The 24,170-nt window shown below is 36.2% G+C and overlaps 1 protein-coding gene and 1 long non-coding RNA gene across 5 annotated transcripts in view; both read right to left on the bottom strand.

Moving 5' to 3' along the window:
- Nucleotides 1-17,398, bottom strand: part of LOC110031290 (probable inactive purple acid phosphatase 16) — a 21,247-nt gene extending 3,849 nt beyond the window's left edge. For all 3 annotated transcript variants that reach the window (XM_020734417.1, XM_020734418.1, XM_020734419.1), the window contains exons 1-5: nucleotides 17,124-17,398; nucleotides 16,637-17,011; nucleotides 2,883-3,104; nucleotides 851-1,127; nucleotides 348-522 (exon numbers count right to left, since the gene is read on the bottom strand). In XM_020734417.1, the coding sequence (XP_020590076.1) occupies nucleotides 348-522; nucleotides 851-1,127; nucleotides 2,883-3,104; nucleotides 16,637-16,982 (1,020 nt within the window). In that variant the 5' untranslated portion in view covers nucleotides 16,983-17,011; nucleotides 17,124-17,398. The remainder of the gene's footprint in view (nucleotides 1-347; nucleotides 523-850; nucleotides 1,128-2,882; nucleotides 3,105-16,636; nucleotides 17,012-17,123) is intronic.
- On the bottom strand, nucleotides 5,357-9,473 carry LOC110031291. 2 transcript variants are annotated; one of them, XR_002294725.1, is made up of 2 exons: nucleotides 8,278-9,473; nucleotides 5,357-7,886 (listed from the first exon to the last, which is right to left on the bottom strand). It is a non-coding gene; the product is annotated as an uncharacterized LOC110031291 (long non-coding RNA). The 2 variants fall into 2 exon arrangements; XR_002294726.1 differs by lacking the exon at nucleotides 8,278-9,473 and adding an exon at nucleotides 8,104-8,176.
- Nucleotides 17,399-24,170: the final 6,772 nt, after the last annotated feature.

The following is a 24,170-nucleotide window of genomic DNA, read 5'->3' as shown; positions in this document are numbered from 1 at the left end:
TATATATGCCACCTTACCTATGCATGAAAAGATTTTTTTTTTACCCATTTTAAAAGTTATAATAGTAATATTTTTATGTGATATGAAAGACTTGGGAGGTAGAAAAGTAAAAAATAAAATTTAGATGTTAGATATGTAAATAAATAGGAATTGCATGGTATGTATGTAAATGACCGTACAAAAACCCGATAAAAAAGTGTTCCAGTACTAACTCTGTGAATGTTGGAATAAAACAAAATACAAATGCACCATGTCATCAACCACTTGTACCAAACTGCAAATGCCTAAATTGCATATAATTTTGATATTGTTATAAAAAAGGGAATGGTGCCATAAATTTTCCTCACCTTTACCGACGACCTGTTCGATAGAGCATCCATAATTCCCCATTCAGCTTCTTGGGAAGCAATTGCTTCCATGTTAAGAGATCCAACACACGGCCATTTTATCGAGGCCTTGGGCCTAGGAGCCACCTTCTTGTATGCTTGACTTGGAATATGCCAAAATATTAACTCAGGGACCCTAAGAAAGACAACATGAGCTTCATTTATAAAGATATGAAATTTATAAAAGAAAATAAAAAAAAATTACATACATAGCACACAATTCTTATGAATTTACATCTCACACAAACTTTCATATTTACATACATAGCACATTAGAGGTTTAAACTTATGCATGAAAATGTGAGTTTCACTTTTAAAAAAGTGATAATAGTGCTATTTTTTATGAGATATTAAAAAATTTAATGCTGCCATGTGTGTAAATATGAAAGTTTAGGAGTGAAATACGTAAATACACGAGAATTGTGCAGTGAGTATGAATTAAAATCTCTCCTTTTATTGCCTACCGTGAATAAGGATTGATAGTTTGTGATTGTTCCTGAAACCATTTAACCTGAGCATATGATATGACTTCAGGATAGGAGCCGCCGCCGGAATCAAAGAAATATAAGAAAACAGATGGTGATTTTGGGTTTGTGGATGAAGAAATTTGCAAAATATAATTGGATACAGAAGGCGAAAGTTCTGTTGGACCAATTTGTGAATGAGACAAAGGATTTTTTAATATCTCCATTTTCATTAAGTCGATTCGAGTAGTTCCTCTGAAACTGAAATCCTTCTCTCCTGTTTCATAAGTATTCAGATATCTCTAGATTCTTAAGAAACTAGATACGCTTCAGCAAAATATATCTAAAGCACATACTGTTAATATTTTAAAGGATGATTTACATGCATAGCACTCAACTCTTATGTATTCACATATCTAACACCAAAACTCCAATCTTTACATACATACCACCTTATCTATGCATGACAAGGTGTATTTCACTTTTTAAAACTTAAAATTGTGATAGTTTGATTTGATATGAAAGATTTGGCTGTGTCAATTAAAGACGTAAAGTTTAGGTGTCAGATATGTAAATGCATAGGAATTAGGTGGTATGTATGTAAATGCCCCTATTTTAAAATGCTTAACAAGCATATAATGCTGAGACATAACAGGGAAAGAAGAAACAGAAACATGATATTTACTGTTCAAATACTGTGAATTACAAGAAACTATAGTTGAAATGTGCAATACTTGTATGAACCAAAAATCCTGAAAAAATTTAAGCAGTCTGACAAAAGAATTTAGATAAATGGGCACTTCAGAAAGATGACTTAAGAATTGCTGAAGGATACATTTAACTTTCCTTGGAATGTAATTATGAATCTCAGAATAGCATAACAAGTTACAGAAAGAATTACAAACATACTATTCAATAGATATGTTTTTACATATCTAGCATCTAAACTTCTATTTTTATATATGCCACCATACATATGTATGAAAATGTGTATTTTACCTTTTAAAAGTTATAATGGTTGTATTTTTTATGTGATATAAAATATTTGGTATAAATGTAAAATTAAGTTCCAGGAGTTATATATGTAAATACATAGGAAATGAGTGGTATGTATGTAAATGCCCCAAAAATTAATTGACCTTTTGAATATAAATTCTACCTGCAGACCAGGTCTCAGTTGGAAAATTAACCCCTGGAATCCCAACCATTGAAGTTGGAAAGTTAACCCCTGGAATCCCAGCCATTGAAAACCAATCCAACGGCCACTCAAAAAATGCGTCATTGTGACTACCAAAACTCCAATTTTTACATACATACCCACCTTATCTGTGCATGACAAAATGTATTTCACTTTGTAAAGCTTAAAATTGTGATAGTCCTGATTTGATATGAAAGATTTGGGTGTGTAAATGTAAAAAAGAAAAGTTTAGGTGTTAGATATGTAAATGCATAGGAATTGTGTGGTATGTATGTAAATGCCCCTATTTTAAAATGCTTAACAAGCATATAATGCTGAGACATAACAGGGAAAGAAGAAATAGAAACATGATATTGACTGTTCAAATATTGTAGATTACAAGGAACTTTAGTTGAAATGTACAATAATTGTGTGAAACAAAAATCCTGAAATAATTGAAGCAGTCTGACAAAAGAATTTAGATAAATTAGCACTTCAAAAAGATGACTTCAGAGTTGCTGAAGGATACATTCAACATTCCTTGGAATGTAATTATGAATCTCAGAATAGCATAACAAATTAGAGAAAGAATTACAAACATACTATTCAATAGATATATATTTACATATCTAGCATCTAAACTTCTATTTCTATATACATGCCACCTTACCTATGTATGAAAATGTGTACTTCATCTTTTAAAAGTTGTAATGGTTGCATTTTTGATGTGATATGAAATATTTGGTATAAATGTAAAATTAAGTTCCAGGAGTTATATATGTAAATACATAGGAAATGAGTGGTATGTATGTAAATGCCCCAAAAATTAATTGACCTTTTGAATATAAATTCTACCTGCAGACCAGGTCTCAGTTGGAAAATTAACCCCTGGAATCCCAACCATTGAAAACCAATCCAACGGCCACTCAAAAAATGCGTCATCGTGATTACCAAATAATGTTGCCCAAGGGATCCCTCTGTTTCTAGTTGGAGAAATGGCTTGCGCCCAATACAAACTTGCATTTGGAGTTGGGAGGTTATTTGCAGTAATGACATCCCCAAGGTAGATTACAAAGTCTACAATATAAAATTTAAGATTTAATATAAGGTCAAGCATGCAAAACAAATATGACATGTTTTAGGTCACTAAAAGTACATGGCTGCAATAACGAAAAGAATAAAAAGGGAATAATAAACAACCCGTAAAACATAATTTCTATGACGAAAGAGTACATCCGAGTTATCATTTCAATCAACAATTATCAGCAGCTCAATAGTACTGGATACGAGAGAAAAGAGATTTGAGAGAGAACACGAGGAGGGGGGAGAGAGAAAACAAATATCAATGTAATATTTCATTCAATACTCATTTAATGTTGCAAACTAGAGCTAGTGGTTACTTTTTTAGTAGATGGATACTAAGACTACAAGCAAATACAATGATTGAAAACAATGTTAACCACCCAAAGGACCCAATATAATTTCATTCAAACAAAGTTGCTCAACAACTAAGACGAGGGACAAGGGCTGGTGGCAAAAATAGAGCTGGTGTTGTTGGAGGGATGTATAAGATCCATTTGTAGACTTGCTGTCAAATTTGGAGGTCAAAAATGTCACCTATGGAATTAAATTCTCAATGTTGAAGGTCAGTTTAATACTCATGCCGGCCGGCAAACAAATCAATAATAATCACATTTGGTCTAAAACTATCCAAGTATTTCATATGAGGCTGAGATTCGAGATTGGTATCTTAAGGGAGATATGCTAGAAGAGATCGGGTGAATGCAAATTAACGCATAAAAACCTTCATTATGTTGCTATAATTTTCTATGAGCAAGTGATATAATTTTATAGTTTCCCGTTTCTCAAATCAATTTGTGCTTTAATATCAAAAAACGACTTGTTAATATGCTCAACAAATGCTGCAACAAAATCAAAATGTGCATGTAATTCTGAGATTTATAATATTCTTAGGTTGTGATTTATCATCACTTCAATATGTGATTGCCTGGTGGTGGCGTTGAGAAAGTTGAGGCAAATTCAATTGTACTTAATAATAAATCTCAATTTCTTAAATTACTGTCAATAACTTGACTTAGAAAATCTCTTAGACTGCTATTTAAAATTTTTCAATTATCCATCTATATAGGGCGATAGATGGATAAAAACTTTAATTGTCCTAAAAAATTTTCATAATATTAATCATAAATAATTGACAAATCTTATATCCCTTTTGAATACAATGGAAGCAAGGAGATCATACAGGTAAACGTTTTCTTTAGAGAATAATATAGCCACAAGAGAGGCATCAGCAAGTATTAAAATATGTAATGAAATTTATCATTTTATAAAGCATACTGGCAGCCACTAATATGGAATCAAAAGAGCATCACACTTTTGCATGGCGGGTGAGGGCTTCAAAAGAGCCTCGCACTAGAAGAAGGGTACTGACCAAAGGGATAGAAATCAAACTCAGTATGATACTTACTGGAAGGCATATTGGAATATATCCTAGAGATTTCCTTAAATTGGTATAAAGTACATGACAAATTTACTTAATACCAAGGGATCATGGTTTATCATAAGCACAAGCATCGTGATTAATTATTTTCCATGTGACACCTGAGAATAGTTTTTCTTAAGCAGATTTGGCTTGGGTTCCTGATACGGCAAAAGAGATTAAACTAGCAACCTTACATAAGAGGTGCCCGCAAGAGGTAAATTGGCAAAATGATTGGGGTATCAATGTAATCACAAGGAATTTAGATTCTTTTCTTTTAGGAGTTCGAGTAAAATTGGAACGATTGTACTTACATAAGAAAGATGATTAAAGGTGCATCAAGATCTTACCATCCCTATCACGATTCGGCCAGGTGCTTAAAATTAACTAAGGCACGAGCAACGGTCAGACAGTATTAACATCTGACTATCCACATTTTTTTAGCTTCAATTACATATAAAAGAGCCACTAACACAAAGTGTAATAAAATTTAAAGCATCCAGAAACAATAACATCCAAAAATAACATCTCAAGCCAGTATCGAACATTATATCAATGTCTAAAAGAAACAGTAAAGGGAAACTATCTTCGTAAAAAATATACCTAGCAGTAATGACCATCTTCTAGTAAACAAAGTCTCTTTTGTTGACCTCGCTACTACAAATTGTTTCTTGCTCTTCCAAGAGACCAAGTTGTCCCCTAGAATATGCAGTATCCTGAGGTGGATCTTCTGTCATCTGCACAACTCGCTCAGTCAACATCACAATAGCCTTCAATGTCTACATAACCATTCTTCTTGAAGATCAACCCCTTCCCTGGTGCACTCTTCAAGTACCTCAAAATCTGATACACTGCGTTCATATGACCCTTGGATCATGCATATAGCAGCTCAATGCACTCACTGCAAATGAGATGTCCTGACACATGTGACTCAGATAGATCAGATGACCCACCAATCTCTGGTATCTCTCACGATCAACTGACTCTTTCGCCTCTGCACTCAGCTTAATCTTCTGATCAATTGGAGAGACTGCAAGCTTGCATCCCAGCATGCATATTTTTGTGAGAAGATCTAGTACATAATTTCTCTGAGATAATGTCATCCCCTATGGTTCATAAGCCACCTCAATCCCAATATAGTATCTGAGTTGTCCAATGTCCTTCATCTCAAATTTTTTGCCCAATCCAACCTTTAGTTGCGTAGCCTCTATTTCATCATTACCAGAGATAATTGTGTCATCAACATACACAACATGCATAGTAATGTGACCACGATTTTGATAAAGGAACACCGTATGGTCGACATTGATCTGCTGATATTTCATGCCCACCATAGTTTATTTAAACTTGTCAAACCAGACTCAAGGAAACTGCTTCAAGCCATAAATCAATTTTCTGAGCCCGCACACCTTGCCCACTGTCTGACCTATGCAGAATCCTGATGGTATGTCCATAAACACCTTCTCCAGTAACTCGCCGTGAAGAAAAGTATTCTTCACATCAAGTTGGAATCAGAGAAACCAGTGGTCTCACTTTGCTCATCTTCACTGCAGGTGCAAAAAGCTCGTCATAGTTAATGTCATATATTTGGCTTTACCCTTCGCCACTAACTGTGCCTAACACTCCACTTTCTTTCTGGATTTTGTTTTATTGTGAAAATCCACTTGCACCTAACTGCTCTTTTCCCCGTTGATAATGGTACTATCTCCTGCGTCCCGTTCTTATCGAGAGCAACAAGTTTCTCCAGAATGACAGTCTTCCACTTTAGGTTTTCCTTAGTTACCTGACAACACTTGGGGTGTAAAGACAGTATCTAAGGATGCAATGAATGCTCTGTGTACAGATGATATGTTAGAGTATGAGACAAACTAAGGAATGTCATGTGAGAAACCAAAACAAACAAGAAAAAAAACATCAGGAGAATGACCTGTATTGTTGGGAGAGATCCTCCTTAAAGCCATGAGAGTGGAGGAGAAGGGAGAGTAATCATGTCACCTAGGTAATTAGATTCTGAAGTGGAAGGTGTAAGTTTCTCAAGAGTAGGGGTAGATTGGGACAAAAGACTTCATGACATGAGTGGCATGGTAGACACTATTCCCTCATCCTACCTCCTCATCCTTGTATACACTCTCAGCTCCCTTTGAGTTTGAATCTCTCCATCTTCAGGTTCATTTTTCTCCTTTTTCGGCTCTTCCTTGGTTGATCCTTCCCACAAAATGGGAGAAGGTGTGGTTCCCACATACACCAATATTTGACTATCACTACTCTCCCCCTCACGCCTCATACCTTCATTATCTGATGAATCACCAAAATGTGAGGTCATTTCCAGGGTTTAGTAAGGTTTAACTTCTCCAAAGGACATAACCATGCTCATAAACAGTCTCTTCTCTATCAGACTCCAACAAAACATACCCCTTATAGGTAGCAGAATAACCCACGAAAACACACCTCACAGCTCTAGGATATATTTTTCCCACCGATGTTTTGTTGTTTTTCACAAAATATATACAACCAAAAACCTTCAATGCGAGTATTCAACTATTGTCTCCTTTCAACATCTGACAAGAACTCTCCCAATCCAAAACTCTCAATGTCATTCTACTGATCAATTGAGTCATTGTCAAAATTGTTTGCCCCCGTTAAGAGCTTTGGGATATTCATCATGATCATCATGGTTCGAGTTACCTCCAGAAAGTGTCTATTCTTCTTCTCCTATTCTTTTTCTTTGCGTCTCTGTTTTGTGTTAGTATGTATGAACATGTGGTTTGATGTTGCATCCATGGGGCTGACAAGTCTTCCCCAAACGCTATGCTGATATATTTTATTTCATTATCATACCTCAATACCTTCACTATTGTGTCGTATTAAGTTTAGATCGCCTGTGAAAGTCATTAAAGCAGGCAAACAACACTTCTTTCTCATCAGATATAATCAAGTAACATGAGAAAAATAATCAACGAAAGTCACAAAATATCTGTAACTATTTATAAAAGTTGTAGAACAAGGACCACATACATCTGAGTGCACCAAATCAAAAACACAATAACTCTTTTTACTAAAACTAATAAAAGAGCTCCTGGTATGCTTACTAAACTCACAAGCATCACACAACTTTTTTTTTATTTGTTTTTTCATACAATGATGAATACAAACGACTCAGTAGACTAAACGAAGAATGCACATGCGCTATGATCTAGCAACAAAATATCCTCCACGTTGTTCTCAGATCCTCCTACCCCAGCATTCTCAACCATAGATGCCAAGGTCGAGTCTATCCCCTCTCTATCCAAATACCAGAGTCCACTATTTCACGTGTCAACCCCAAGTCTCCAGCCAATCCCCTTCTCTTGAAAGATCACCTTTGAAATGTCAAACGAAGTAACATATTTTAGTTGGAGTATAATGACACGAAAGGATAAAAGGGGTTTATTAGAAATGAAAGAGCATGCAAAATATTAGAAAATGCCATAGAACTGGTACGTCTCATTATTCATTTACCAACCACAGGTTGTGTTGAACTATCAGCAGTCTGAATGTTCTATGAAACTGTTAGGTGAGTATAAAAAGAGAACTCACTAGAGGCACCTGGCACATGTCGAGATGCACTAAAACCTACTATCCATTCTGATGATCTTGTGATGGATATAGAGACGAGAGCATGTGTATCATGAGTACATTTGGTTAAGTGAGCATAACTAGCAGTGTTTCCCTTGGATAACAATAAAGTGGATGCACCCTCAGTCACATTACCTGTCACTCCTTGTTTCCTCTTCAACATCTTCAGTAACTTGTGATACTCTTCGGTAAAGACTACCCTTATTTTTCCCTTGTTCTTTGCTACAATCAAATTTTCCCTGTAACCTCCTCTTACACCCTTGGGCCCCCACGATTACGATCGCCTCTTTATTATTCACGTCCAACCTTCTCTCTCTCCTTGGGTGGTTTTGGACAAGTCATGCTCAAGTGTCTCACTTCTCCACAGTTGTAGCACCTGCGGGACAACCTTGGGCATCTCAATACAACCAAAGCCAATCGTGTACCTGGAAGTCCACTCAACTCAGAGTATAGACTTATGCGACTCTCCTCTTTTATAATCAATATAACTATTCCTCAATCTTCCTCAGTCTCTAATGCATGTAGAACCAAATTTCTCTCTTTCACCGCTACTTCTTTTGTTTAGCAAAAAGACAGGGTCACGACATACAAAATATCTAAAATCCCCTGTTGTGTCACAGTAGCAAAGTCACTCTAGCTTCTCTTTTCAAGCAAGCACTATTCACGCCTCTTCTGTTCGTGAACACCCGCCGCTCCTCCCTGCCTCACATCGCGTTCCTCCCTACAATCTACACCGAAGCCCTTTCCTTTGTCTGCGTCTCTTTCCTGCGCCGTACGAGTCTAATCTCGATTCATCGGCCTTTGTCTTGACTAGTGAGGAAGGCAACGATTGAATCTCAACACACAAAGACCTTCAAAATACCTATCTTCCTCTTCCTTCGTCTCTCTACCGCTCTTTCCTAGCCAATGTTCCAAAGCAGTGCCACACTCCTTCCTCTTCCTCCGCTCTGCCCTATCTTGCACGCCAGAGTCGCTACCCTACCCCGCAACGACTTGCTCCTCTCTGTGCTGAAGCCGCAATCCACACCTTCTTGCGTCAAAACCCTGACGCGACCTCCTTTGTTCCTTCCCAGTGAGCAGCGATCGCATCGTTACCTTCCCAGAGAACTGCGATCCCGTCTGTTGCTTTCCCAGCGAGCCATGATCTCGCCGTTGCCTTCCCAGAGAATTTCGGTCCCGTCTATTGCCTTCCCAGCGAGCTACAATCCTGTCGTTACCTTCCCAGTCGCGGCTGCTTCGCGATAAAGAAGCAGAAGGTATGCTCCCACTCGCCGCCGCTTGCACCGAGTGGCGATCCCGTCCGACTGCTAGGATTAGGGGTCCCATGAAGAAATGATTTTGAGAAAGATACATTTTTTTTCATTCATGAGTTGGCTTCTATAATTTTTTACAAAAAACTCCTATACTTCTATATTTTTTTATTTACAATCAGACCCCTCAAAATAAAATTTAAATCTCAACAAGAAAAATAACAAATCTTCAAGTAGTACCAAAGAAACAAGTTAAAAGGACATACACCAGAAGGAAGGAAGAAATGAGGAAACAATCTATATCCTCTCTTTTAAAAATTTGAACCTAGCATATTTCATGGCCTTTGCCTGCAGCACATCATAGTGCATAAAAATAAAAAAAATCATCTAATAAAAAGCTCTAATGCTAGCATGTCCGATTTATGCTAGGCCGAATCAGGATGGGCATCCTTTTGAATGATAATAAGATCCAGGGGCAAGAACAATCTCGCTTATAAACTAGAGTTTAAAAGGTACGGTGCACAAAACTTGAAAAGGAGAAGACTGGAGATTCAAAAGTCATCATTGAGTTGTTATATGTTCAAATTGTTACAAGTTCAAACATGAAGTTATTAAGAATAATGATGCAGATTGAGTTTGAAATGGAAAGAGGAATAAAGAGAGAGTTTTCTGTAAAAGCTGGATTGCAAAAAGAGTTAAGGTTTATTTCTCCAAGTATAACCAATTGATTAGGGGAATCAAGCGTGCACCCATACAATCAACAAACTGGTAAGCTTCTTCTTCATAAGGTTGCTTTATAATAAAGATGACTTTTCCAATGGGCTCAAACTTGTCATCTTGATGGTGGTGAGCAAAAACATGATGACAGAAGACAAGGACTAGATCTCCCAATTCAAGGTCCTCGGTTGAGGCAGTCAATTGTGAGCATGGGCCATGTAACCATGCTAAAGCTCAAGATTTTAACACACCTAAAATTGCAATTCATCCAAAATATAGATTTCTTCTACCCTACACCCGGCATTCTCTTCATGAGTGCTGCATACAATTAGGGAAGCTATACCTCTACAGGAAAGTAATTTCAGCACTGCCAAGATGCAGAGAGTCAACTATGTTGTCTTATGGTAGGTAGTCAAGTAAGCATACAGCACCTTTATCAACTTGTCATACGATTCCTGATTGTTAGTGAAGAGGAACTTCATTCTTAAGCCATTTTCCAAGAGTAGTAAATAATGGTGTATCATCAGTCGATCTTGTGAAGGCAAGGAAACCGAATAAATTTCATACTCTTGAGGGATGTGCCATTATCTCAAATGATAGATGCAACGCACCAAAGCACTAAACAATGTGATCTCCAAACTACTCAAACATATTATTTTCCATCACTTCTCTAATAAAAATAGCTTTTGTCCATTTCAAGAAGTTAATCAGTCGCAATAAGAATAAACCTATGGTCTTTGGAAAGAGGTCTAATAGGGCTAACAATGCCCATATCTCAACTCTCAAAAGGCTTAGAGAGCATAGTAGGATAGAGTGGAATAAAAAAATTGCAGCTAGACCCTGCCATGGATCTAGCATTAATAGCACTTCAGGGTGTGCTCAATACAATTTTAAAATATAATAAGCCAATAATAACCAAGATACTTGATCTTATCTTTGTCTTAGGGCCAAACTAGTGTGCTTCATAATGTTTAGCTTGCACCTCGTATGCAGCTAAGGCAGTGCAAACACATTTGGAAAAATGAGTGTTGATATAAAGTATGAAAATAATAATGCTCTTTTCTTATTTAAACAGAGACGGATCAATCATCAAAACATTTCCCCCATTATAGATACTCAATAAAAAACTCTTTCTAACCTGACTCATCCCCAATCATTAAGAATGCGAGTGTTTGATCAAAATTTCACAAGTTTGTGGGAGACAAAATCTAACAATGTTGAATAGTGATGGGAGATAGGATCATTATTTGTTAGTTCTTTGGCAAGTTTGGTGAGTCTGTCCACCATATCATTATCACAATATGAACCTCTCGGCCCTATCACATTTTAAAAAACATGTAAGAGCTCCATAGCTTGCTGATTATAGTCGAATTTAGAGATTTTGAAGATCTCTACAATTTAATTGAAAATTGGTTGAAAATCTCACATGATCCAAATTTACTAAATGCTCATCTAAATGGTCAACTCTAGTCCTACTATCAAATTCCTATGTTTAGCTTTGTCATTCTCTTTCAGGTGACACAAAATAAAGCCCAAGCATAACCTAATTCCAATGTTTTGAAAACCATATCGGATTGGCCAGTTCAATCGTGAACTGGTGGTTGGTCCGGTCCAAATATAATAAGGAACTTTTCTGCAATTGAAGCGCCCGGAACTGTATGAACCTGTTTGACCAGCGGATGGGATACCTGATTCCATGATTTGAATATGTATGTATGTATTAATATGAATATACAACTATATATTAATGTTATATGATACTTAGTAGAAAATGATTATTTGACCACTCAATGTATGTTAAATGAAATTAGATTTAGATGTGAATGGGTTTGTTATTTTTAATAAATTAAGCAATATGTTATTCACAATTATTGGATGAGTCTCAAGACATATCTATTGAAATTATTTTTATTGATAAACAAAACTATATTTATGGTAATTTTACTAGATAATATAATTTGTGCCCCCCACTAAACAGAATTTTGGCTTCGCCCCTGCCCACAAGTCCCTAACATTCCTTCCAATACTATGCGGCTTCTCTACTTCTCCGTTCAAGACAGTGTGGGACAGAGAGAGTGGGAGTTCCATGTCATTCGCTGTCGTTCACCTACAGTTCGCCATCAGCAAGATTATTAGAAGCTTTTGTTTTTTTTTCCCCCTTCGTTTTGGTGTTCCAGTTTAGCCATTAGGATAAGGAAGATGGGTTTTGCTTAGCCTGTTTTCCAATAATAATTCCATTCAATAACTGCAGTGCATCCTCAGCATTACTCCTAAGAAAAATATCCTAAAGCAATAAATTTATACATAACCAAAATGAAAAATAAATGTTATTGTTCAGCTTATACTAAATCAAATTTAATTAAAAGGCTTAAAGAAAATTTACTTGTAGACAGATTCCACAAAATCACATTGTTCCCCACTTGGAGAAAGATCACCAATAATGGTAACAGGAGGGTCAAGCCCACCAACAAATACCTAAGGCACTAGAAAGATCACCGGTTCAACTCTCGGTCATACTACAAATTAGGTCGTATTTAATTAATTTTAGTATTCATTACATCATCTGGTTCAATCCCGTTCAACTCATGAATCTTGAACTTCTCTTTTTATCAGTTTGATGTTTGGTTTGATTTTCAAACCCTTGCCTAAATCTAAGCAATTGATTAGGTCGTATTTAATTAATTTTAGTATGTATTACATCATCCGGTTCAATCCCGTTCAAATTCATGAATCGTGAACATTTCTTTTTTTTTTTGGTTTCATGCCTGGTTTGATTTTCAAACCCTTGCCTAAATCTAAGCAATTGATTGGACAAAATCCCAAGCTATATTGAATAGATCTTAAGCCCCGTTTGGGGCAACTTATTTGGTGTGGTGCATTTTGAAAACGCACCTAAGATCGTTTGGGTAAACCGTCTTTTGACTGCCTATTCAAAAAGTTGTGTTTTCAAACAGTTGAAATCAGTGTTTTCACACCCTTTCTAGCTAGGTGTAGTGACATTCTGGTTTTTCAAAAAAAAAAACAAGTATAATAGCCACCGTAGCTTTTTGAAAAACAGATTATTTTTCAGCAGTTTATTAATAAGTTGCAGCTGCCCCAAACAGACTCTTAATCTACACTCAAGACTTGCTCTTTTGATAGAACAGCAGTCAACACACCGAAAAATTGGATAGGTTGCAATAACATTAGTTAGAGCCTATCTTTTGATGGTCTACAAAGAGATAAACATGATGTCAAACTATAAGAGAATCATAAAGCCAAACACTGAGAATCATAAAGCCAAACACTGATGATGCTAGACATGTCATCAGATAATGAAGCGCATTACCTTAAAATGAAGTTGAACATGCGTTAAAGCATATAATATCACAACTTCTACATCAGAGGTCAATACAACAACAACAAAGCCTTAGTTTCACTACGTGGGGTCGGCTACATGAATCATTTTTCTCCATTGCATCCTATTTAGTGTCATATTTTCATTTAGTTCTAATAAATTAAGATCATTTTTTATACAATAAGCCCAAGTCTTCCTAGGTCTATCTCTGCATTTTTTAACATAAATCGAATCTAAAACAACTACTCTCCTAATCGGATCATCAGATGGTAGACGCTTAATGTGACCAAACCATCTAAGACGACTTTCTCTAATTTTGTCTGCCACATGAGCTACACCAACCCTATCACAGATATATTCATTTCGCATTTTGTCTCTAACTGTAAAGCCACTCATCCACCTAATCATTCTCATCTCGGCAACACTTAACTTAGTATTATGCTTCTCTTTTGAAGGCCAACATTCAGCGTCATAGAGCATTTCAGGTCTCACCACCATCTTATAAAACTTTCTTTTCAGTCTAAGCGGTACTTTTATATCACACAAAAGGCCCGAAGCATTCCTCAACTTCAATCAACCAACTTGAATTCTATTATTAACATCCCCATCTATATTAACATCGCTTTGAACAACAAACCCGAGATATCTAAATCGTTCACACCTTTTATAATTTGATCACCCAAAGTTACACTTCTGTCACTAGAGCTACTACTACTAAAATTACATTCCATGTATTCAGTTTTAGTTCTACTCAAATGAAGGCCTTTAGACTCCAATGTAGACCTCCATAATTCTAGTTTTTCCTAGGCTTTTTCTCTCATCTTATCCACGAGAAGGATATCATCAGCAAAAAGCATACACCAAGGTACATCCTCCTGTAAATGTTCAGTAAGACCATCCATAACTAAAGCAAAAAGATATGGGCTTAAAGCCGATCCCTGATGTAATCCAACAGAAATAGAAAAATATTTTGATATCCCAATTGAAGTATGGAAATGTTTAGGAGATTTGGGAGTTTCTTGGCTTACTAAACTCTTTAATATTGAACAATATTTTTAAATACATGAGCACATAGCTTGCAAAATGAAAGATCAACTAAGGCAATAAAGTACATTTTCATCATTGAATGGCGATAATATAGCACCAAAAGATTCATTCAACAAGATTGCATAAGAAGGTAGTTGCATTCAAGTTGCCATTTATGCTCTCAAAGCCTGAGAGCAGCTGACATCCTAGTTGAATAGGGCATCCTTTTTCACAAGAATGGAAAAGAGTTGGTATCTATTACCAAGGGATGACATAAACATCATAAGAAAGAAAGCTTGTCCAAGAAAAATCTCAATTGAATTACACCACTCAGAGCTTCCATATCTAGTATAGGCATGATCTTCAAGGATTTGATCCTAATTTTTTTGGTACTCCGAGGACATACTTCAAGGGAATCACTTTTTGGACATACATATATAGATGCTCGCACACAATCCATAGATATTTAAGATGGTCCTTCTAGACTCTACACTTGACGATTATGTCATCTAAGTAATAATCAATCTATTGATACTTGATGTAACTGAAGGTGCGCGTTATAACATTTTGATGGGTGGATCTTAAATTCCAAGAGCATTACCTTGTAGCAGTAAATGACTTGAGAGTATAGAGTGATCTGAACAGCACATGTTCAAGGCTAATATTAATTTAATTATATTTGAATGAACATTCCATAAAGAAAAATGCGATAAATAATGATACAATGTTAACTATGAGTAGAAAAATAGAGGAGGAAAATTGTCATTGAGGAAGTTTTGTTCAAATCATGCAAGTCAATGCATACACAAATATATTCATTCTACTTTCAGGCTGGAATGACGTTGGCTAGCCAAACTATATTTATCTTCTTAAATTTCAAGCAACTTCTTTGTTTTGGTTATCAATCACATGTTATTCAATCCCTAAATTCATTCTGAGAGGGAGTGGAGCTTCCTAAAAAGGATTGCCACAAGTCTAACGGTAAGTCTATAAACTACTGCCTACGGAGCAAAATCTGGCACTTTACGATATTCCAATAAAAATATAATAACAAAATTCATGCAAGAGTTCCACCAACATTTGTGTATCTATCTTAGAAATCTAACAAAAGAATGTTGAGGATCAACATCCGAACCTAAATTTATTTCGTGGAGCCATCAATGATGGATTGAAAATCCTCAATGAATTCATGGTGGCCTATCCTCGTTGTCATTTTTTGGATCTTCAACCTCATTTGAGATGCAGACAATAAGAAGAGAATTTGTGATAATAAAACTAATGGTAATATGGGGGCTCCAACTCTAAGAAATGAATGATCTTAACCACCTCCAATGGCCTCCAAGGCCTTCCCTTGCCGCTTTATTGTCACCTTAAGGTCATACTATATCTAACTCTCAAGAAGGAACAATCTAGTCATCTTCAGTGCATACATATCCTTCAAAAGTAACTCTAATGTTGCCTTCAAGTTATCTATCTCCACCAACAAGGGATGATCAATTTGGTTGCCTCTAGTGGCCTCTCTGACCTTCTAGCGTCACCTCTCCCATCATATTAAAGCCATATCATCTTCATCTCTCAGAGGGGCACTGCCTCAACTCTAACCTCATTGCACCAATAATACTGATAACACTAGCAACATCACAGTTTCACTTGTATTATAATAACACCTTACCTGAGTTCATCAAATTATGATTTATCGCTACTCATACATAGTACTTTTAGAAGTTTTTTCAATAAGGCAGATCCCCATATGTTTCCTCTTTTCCATGTTTTCAACCTAAAAATACTTATTTGATCGCTTTACTTCTTTGATTGAGTGGGTAATGTCTCTCCAAACTAAGACAATCAAAATATCTTCATACATCGACTCATCTTTCTAGCATGCAACAAACATAAACAAAAGTTGCTCGGCTTTTAGCCCAAATGAAAGTATTTTAGAAGTTGGGAGACTGACTTAATCTCAATCAATGTTCAGTGATCCGCTAAAGGATATATATGAAGAGATATAACAGCGAAGCTAGTTTACTAACTTATAGCAAATTCAATAACAGACTCTACAAATCATCAATCTCACACCAAGTATATTAGCTAATAAGTTACTAGTTTTCCTCGTGTTCAGTAACCGAATACATAACTAGACATTTACAGAAGAAATTCTCATCACCTGGTGTTTCATTATCAAGCACGTTCGATATTACTCGATCAGATTTGACGTCCTGCAAGGGTCCCCATTCATCCCAGGCATTTTCGCCGTAGTGCAGATCGGCAAACAATGCGATCTTGAAAGACGAGCTTCCAGAAAACCGCAGCCCCTTTCCAACCCCAAGACCATCTTCCCTACCACCTCCACCACCGGCTGCAGGAATCGACACAGTACTGATAGCTACTGCAACTATAAGAAAAGCCGGGAAGGAGTACAAAAGAATCTTCCTTCTGTTCATCTCAAATCGCTGCAAGTATGTTGAAACTTCAGCAAAGTTACCACCACTTCCTTTCCTCTCCTCCTCCATTATAGAATCGAATCCTAATGGGACTATACCTAGTTCAAGAAAACCGGGGCGTTTGGTTTGGTGAGCTGTTAAGATATAAACTACAAACCAAGATATAAAAAATCTAAAAAATCAATGGTTCAATTGACGATGATCGGTTACCTGAGCCATTGATGAACAAAGGAAGATAGCGTGCTCATCGAGTAACGGATCAATGGAGTTCTCTGAACCAAATGGAGCCAGCTGTTCTCGCCGCAGTCGAAATCCGGAAATAGCTTAACCTTGAGAGGCGGCGAGTCGCCGGCTCGCCGGAGAAACGCAGGGCTGCCCTTCGAGGCCTGAGGGCGAGAACAGAGACGAAGAAGCTGGCAATGAGAGTATTTCTCACTTCTCTCTGTTGTTGAGCAGTTGGAATCTAGCACCGGAGAGATTCTTCGTTGCGGTTGAAATGTAAAATTATAATTTGGGCAGCCAATTCATTATATTTAATGCCCTTTGGGGGCAGCTATAAGTGCGGGAGCATTTTTTAAAACGACGTGATACCATTTGGATCGCATGTTTTGCCCATTTATCTAAAAATATGGTTGAATTTTTATACTAAATGCAGGCCGCGGGGCGAACCCCACGGTCCGCGTTTCAGGATAAGTTGTTTATCCTAAAACACATAAGCTGCCCCAAATGCAACCTATATTGAAGGCCTGTTTAGGGCAACTTATAAGTGTTGGGACGTTTTTGAAAACGCCGCATTATCGTTTGGATCGCACGTTTTGCCTGCTTATCCAAAAACGCGGTTGGATTTTTATACTAAACGCAGATAGCGGATCGAACCAAGCAGTCGACCCGCAAGCTGAGTTTCAGGATAAGCTTTTAGGTGTTTGGTATGTACAAACCTTTTATTATTATTATAAGAATTATCTTATGAATATAGCAATTAAAATATCTATATTTATATATATAGCACCAGAAATATTACTATTCACAAAATCTAATACCCATGTGTTGAATTCTTTTGGGGACACGGGTTCCTGTGTTTGGGGATACATGCTACCCGAAAAAAGATCATTTATGATATAGAAGAAGAGAGAAGTAAGAAAGAGATGATCAAATTCACCCTTCATATTTAGGATTATGCAAATGAAGCTCTTTCTTTAGGGGATTTACTTACTCCCAGTGTTGCTACTTATTAGCCTGTGCTTGGAACAGAAGTGAGAGGTCGAGAGAGAGAGATATTTTCGACAAAGAATCTGGTCTCTCCAATTTTCCTCCCCGATACATGAGGAACCCTTAGACAGTTTTAATGTGAATGAGATTTACCGTCGTTGAAATTGTTGGATTGTTAGGCATGAACAGTACAGTTGGCATTCAAGAGACTAAGGCCATGGTATCCTAACGAAGCCTTCGTTGAATACCTTAAAACATGAATGGCACGGGTATTGTCGCTGGCTTGATGAAAGACATTTGCTTTAATTGTTTGGTGGTGTCCTTTATGAAGGATTTGATAGGTGTCTTCATTAGTATGGTTGACATTATTAATTCTGCTTTGCCCAGGCCACCCTTTCCGATGGATTGAGTTCAGTCACTTCGCCCAATGGGCTCAGTTCAAACACTCTAGCCAGCTAGCTTGATTCAGCCACTTCGACACTTCAGCAGGCGGGCTCAATTCCTTACGGTTCGACCTTCTTTATATTCTGATATTTGTTCCTTAACAATTTCACTCTGGTGGGGCTCATGTACACTTGTAGGCACCAAAAACCATAGTTTGAAACCCCTGAAATGGTCATCTCTTAGCTACATGATTGTATTCTAGCGATACACAAGTTTCCATGACTTCCAAATCGACGAGAACCTTCCTACGGTCAACAGAGCAAAAACTAGGATAAAATCGGCCCGAACCCGAATTTCTCCAAAATGGATGTGGGGAATCATGACGACTACCCTTGTCCTCAAAAAAGTCTGGATTGATGGAGCTGGGTCTCTCAACATCAGAATGGACGTAAAACAAATCCGAAATCAAGGCTAACCCCACCTTACAATGAATTTTCCCGGGTATGGTCAAAATCCTAATTTCGTGCTCATGACACGTACCGGGAGATCCGATGAATATCTTAGGCGGGGTGAAGCTAGACATAGTCATGTGTTGTTTAAATAGGCATCTCTTATACGTGACATCAAAAATTGATGTCAATAATCTCTATATATATATATATATATAATCGGAATAATTTCATGAACGGGGACACGTGTCATCAATTTAAAAACTTAACGTGTTAGCACGATCTTCTGCCATTCCAAGTGTCATAGCTGGCTAAGGACGAAATCACGAAGAAGGACATTGGAAAAAGGCTGAATTAGCTGTCTTGGCATAACGTGAGGAAATTGCTCCAAAAGTCTCCATCAATTGAGAAAATATGCCGTCTATTAACTTAACAGCTCAACAGATGTCAATTTCTCAAAAGCCCATTTTTGTTTTTCTTTGAGAAAGTTGAGTCCATAAGTAACATGGCCTTGTGGGCCTATGGCCTTATGGTAATGAATGATAGAAATTTATTCATTAGCTTTATGATTAATGTTAGATATATACATATATATATATATATATATATACAAGTTGTGCTTATAAAATAAAATAACTTAATTTCATTTATTTATTTATTTTTAGAACTAATCAGTAAACTTTATTTTATTTATTTAATTATTATTTAACTAATTTTTAATTTTCTAAATTTAAAAATGTTAAAACCTCGAGTTCAAAAATGAACTCAGCTCAAAACATGTTATACATATAATATGATGTTGGAATAAGATTCGAGCACACAATATCTTGTTTGAACCCTATGCTATTCTTTGTTACTCTTATTTTGAACCTATATTTCGGATTTAAACATAATTTGAATTAGGTTGAAATGAAGTTTGAGAACGTATGCTATGTTTAAATTTTGTTTAAACATATATTTTTATTAACCTTTGAGTTCGACAATAGATTTGAAACGTATGTTCGAAACTCAGTTTGAATAAAGTTTGAGCGTAATATAAATCTCGTACTATAGTTACAAAATTTATTGAAACTGATTAAATCATAAGTTTTAAATGTAGAGTTTGACTATTAGTTTCAAAATAGAGATTCAAATCTTACTTTGAACTAGGCATGAATAAAGTTCAAACCTATCATATAAGGTTTGAACTTCAAATAAGATTTTTTGTTTCATGATAGAGATTCAAATTTAGGGTCTCTTTGGGACAATTGCAGTTTATTAAAAAGTTGTTGTGTAGCAGTTGTGTTAGGATGCTGTCGCGGGAAGCTGTGTGTCTATTTATTTGTACAGCTGTGTAGCAGCTGTGCTGCAACCGTTTTTGAAAAAAATGATATTTATGCCCTTATTCTATTATGTTGTTTGTAACAGAATCAATCCTCATTGCATATTTCATACATAAGAATATATATTCAGTTTGAATATTACGTAATAAAATATGACACCTTATTAAACAATGAGCAACACAACAATCAAAACTTAAAATAAAACTATTAACATGACAATTAATATTATCATAGTATTGAACTTAAAATTCAAACGATTAATTTCATGAGATAATCTCCCCTTCAAAAGAAACTCTCCACTCCTGATCATTATCGGATGTGGAATCATCGAACTAATCCACCCACCTAAAGAAGTCACAGTTCTCTGATATATTCCTTGGATACCTGTAAAATTGTCTCCTATAACTATGCTCCTATCACAAAGTAAGAAGAGAACACTGCAGTCCACAATAGCAGTGCAATACTCGGGAGACACTATAAGACCTCGAGCTCATATTTTCTAAGGATTTAAACCCAAAAAGCATGGTCCTTTAGATGCAACATTAGTAAAAAAATAATAGAAATACACAATTAAATTTTATAAAGTTGTGTTGTCTCAGAGAACATAGTATAAACTGACAAATAATCTGTCTCTACTAGAAGATAGTAAACCTTTTAAGAAAATGGTGGTTCTTGGTTGCCTTTAAACCACATAATATCAAGTTCGTATGTGTCAAAAAAGCATATCACCTCAAAGGCCAAACAGAAGAACCCTAACATTCATACGAGTGAAAAAAGAAAGGAACTTGACTGCCTTGATAGTGATTTCAAACATGTCAGAACCCATAGCAACATATAGACCATTTAGAAGAACCTGTAAGGTCGTACATCTCATCATACACCTAAAAAATATATGCAATAAATAAACACTTGAAATATTATATTAACGGTTGCTTCGGAGGCCATCCATGTGGAAAACAATGCATACAAAAGAAGCAAAAATAAAAGTTGCACCAAATTGAGATTCAACATGAACATTGTTACACATACCGTCGCTATAATAAATATTAAGTGTTTTGACAACACATTGTACAAAATAAAAAAAAACATACATCATTTTTTTCATCTGCTGACTATGACATATGTGCTTTGTTCTCTTAACTCCGTCATCTCCCCATCACCTTCCCCATTCTGGGTACAAGACTCAGGCAAATCCCTTTCAATCTATGATATTGGCTATCATAGATGATATTATTTTCTCAAATTTTTTTGAGACTCGAAGTCGCCAGCTTGTCTATTTATATGTCGTAGTTTAATTCATTTATTCTAATAAATCTCCCTCATGAATCATATCAATGATTCGAATATGAGAGGAATCGAAAAGAATGATATATAACAACAAATAGGAAAACAAATAAAAAGAAATACTTAAATATGGGTAATCCTCGTGTGATGGGTTGAGAGTATACATCTGAATAGGATCAGATTGAAGTACCTCGAAACACAACAACCATGAAGAGAATCTCTACATAAGGCACATGTAACCAGATAACCAAAAAGAAGATTTTTATTCTGGGGTCAAGAGTCTCCCAAAAGAATGTATCCCTCTTATTAATTATATCTTGAGATACCCAATAATACTCTCGATAAAAAGATTTGCACTTATATTATCACGAATTTGGAGAATAGGTCATCAAAGGATAGTTATTTTGTATGGGAATGCTCTAATGCTTCATAGCTCTCAATAAGTCACATGATAGAGAGTGAGTCACTTACATCCTAAATAGGTAGTGGCTCATCAGCATCAAAACCTATGAAATAACCAAAATCATCTCGATGGGAATATCTCTATACATTAAAGCTCAACGGGCCATAAGGGTAGAGGGTGAATCACCACATCCCAAACCGGCGACAACACATCGATAATCATACCGTCAAGATGATATTAACGAAGTCAAAGGAGCGACAAGGGAGGTTCAAAAAGAGGAAGATAAGTAATCCTAAAAGGTAGAGGTAACCGGGTCGGGATATCACAGTCTTTTATTACAAGCTATTAGGACTCTAAATCTACTTGGTCGTGAAAGTGGTTGACTCAACATGTCTAGAGATCATCGGTCAACAATCAATAAATTGCATCATCCATGGGAACCTCGATAACCTTAAGAATAAGGGAACAAAACTCTATCCTATGACTATAGGTGCAGCTCTAAGAGGTGGGACTTATACCAGCCGGAGTGGTACGATTGCAGCAAGAAAAGAGGAGAAAAAGAGGTTCAACTACAAAGTTGGAAACACTCTCAACGAAAGAGCTCACACCATTCTAGGTCCAGAGACTTTTAATATCTTAAACGCCCTAGATAACCACTTAAGTAGAAATCTACGCCAGAACAGTATTGGCGAATCATGAAGACTTCTCATTGGGACATGCAATATGATTCAGTGAGCTAATCAATCATAATATGGAGGCTCTATTAAATATGTCGGGCGTGATATCCATGCATGCAATCAATTTAAAATACATCCCAAAGGTCATTAAGGAAAGTAAAAGTGTGAATTTTAATGTCATGAATATTTTAATTATAAAATTTTTATTATCTTGAATAGTTTATTAAGATTTGGTAGCAAATTTAGAATTTTTTAGAATTTTAAATCCTAGAATTTTAAATCCTAAAGAGCCTATATTGCAATCATGATTCCTAAATAAACCACCAAAACAAACAATAAAATCCATTTTAAGCATGCAAACATGCAATATAAAATAGAAAAACAGGTCAAATAAAAATAATAAGAAAAGGCTTGTGTCGCTGAGTCGACAATATATCACAAAAAAGAAAAAAAAGACCTTACTTTGCATATACATGCATGATCTAAATCAATCATAAATCTACACCTTATACCAAAAACAGAAATGATAGATGATACCGTAGGACGTTTGAGAGCAAAGAAACCAAACAAAGCCGCAATGGAATATGACTCCTTACGGTAGAGATGCGAGAGAGGATAGGACAGAGACACTGAGAACAAATGAACCAAACAAAACCGCTGGGGAATATGACCTCTTACGATTGAGATGCGAGAGAGGAGAGGGGAGAGAATGAGAGAGATAGATAACCGAGAGAGACAGAAGAAACGTGAGAGAGTCATATAAGAAAGAGAGGCAGAAGAGACGCGAGAGAGACATAAGAGACAAGAGAGAGGAGAGGTTAGGGCAGGGACACAAAGACTAGGAGGATAAGAAAATAGCGTTAAAACATAGACAATAGGGTCGAATCACATTTATAGGCGCGTTACAGGAAAAGTTTTCGTGTCTACAGAACCAAATAAGTGGAAATGTATTTTCCCACCGTGACAACCACAAAACTGCTCCAAATGGACCGTAAGATACAAATGATGTTTGAGGTGAATGATAGAGTAAGATTTGTTCTTCTTTTAATTGTTGATTGAGTCTATTTCAAACATATTTCTTTGATCTTCTATCTTAATTTACATTCATATACTATTAAAAAAATATTAATTTTTCATTTTTCCCCGATAATTAACATATATCATATAAAATGCTATAAATCATAATAGCATTTAAACATTGATTTTACTTACCCATAGGTGTAGAGCTCCATTTAAAATGCCTACTACAATACAATTCCATATAGGGGTGGAACAAGTCTTTCTTTTTCATATTGAACAAAAGTTAAAATAATTAATAATACAACAATTAAATATGGTCATAATAATATAACATTTTGATGCATTTTTTGTGAGGTTTTGTTGGTATGGGTGTAAACGAGTTGAGTCGAGCTCAAGCCATGCCCTTATCGAGCTTGGCTTGTTTACCAATTTGAGAGCTCGAGTCGAGATCAAATGATGAGCTTGTGCTTGGCTCGTAGAGGTAGCAGCCAGCTCGCGAGCTCGATCTA

Source organism: Phalaenopsis equestris, unplaced genomic scaffold (assembly GCF_001263595.1).
Source record: "Phalaenopsis equestris unplaced genomic scaffold, ASM126359v1 Scaffold000800, whole genome shotgun sequence".
Taxonomy (NCBI): Eukaryota; Viridiplantae; Streptophyta; class Magnoliopsida; order Asparagales; family Orchidaceae; genus Phalaenopsis; species Phalaenopsis equestris.
Note: the sequence above shows the minus strand (reverse complement) of the source record. Positions and strands in the feature narration are given on the sequence as shown.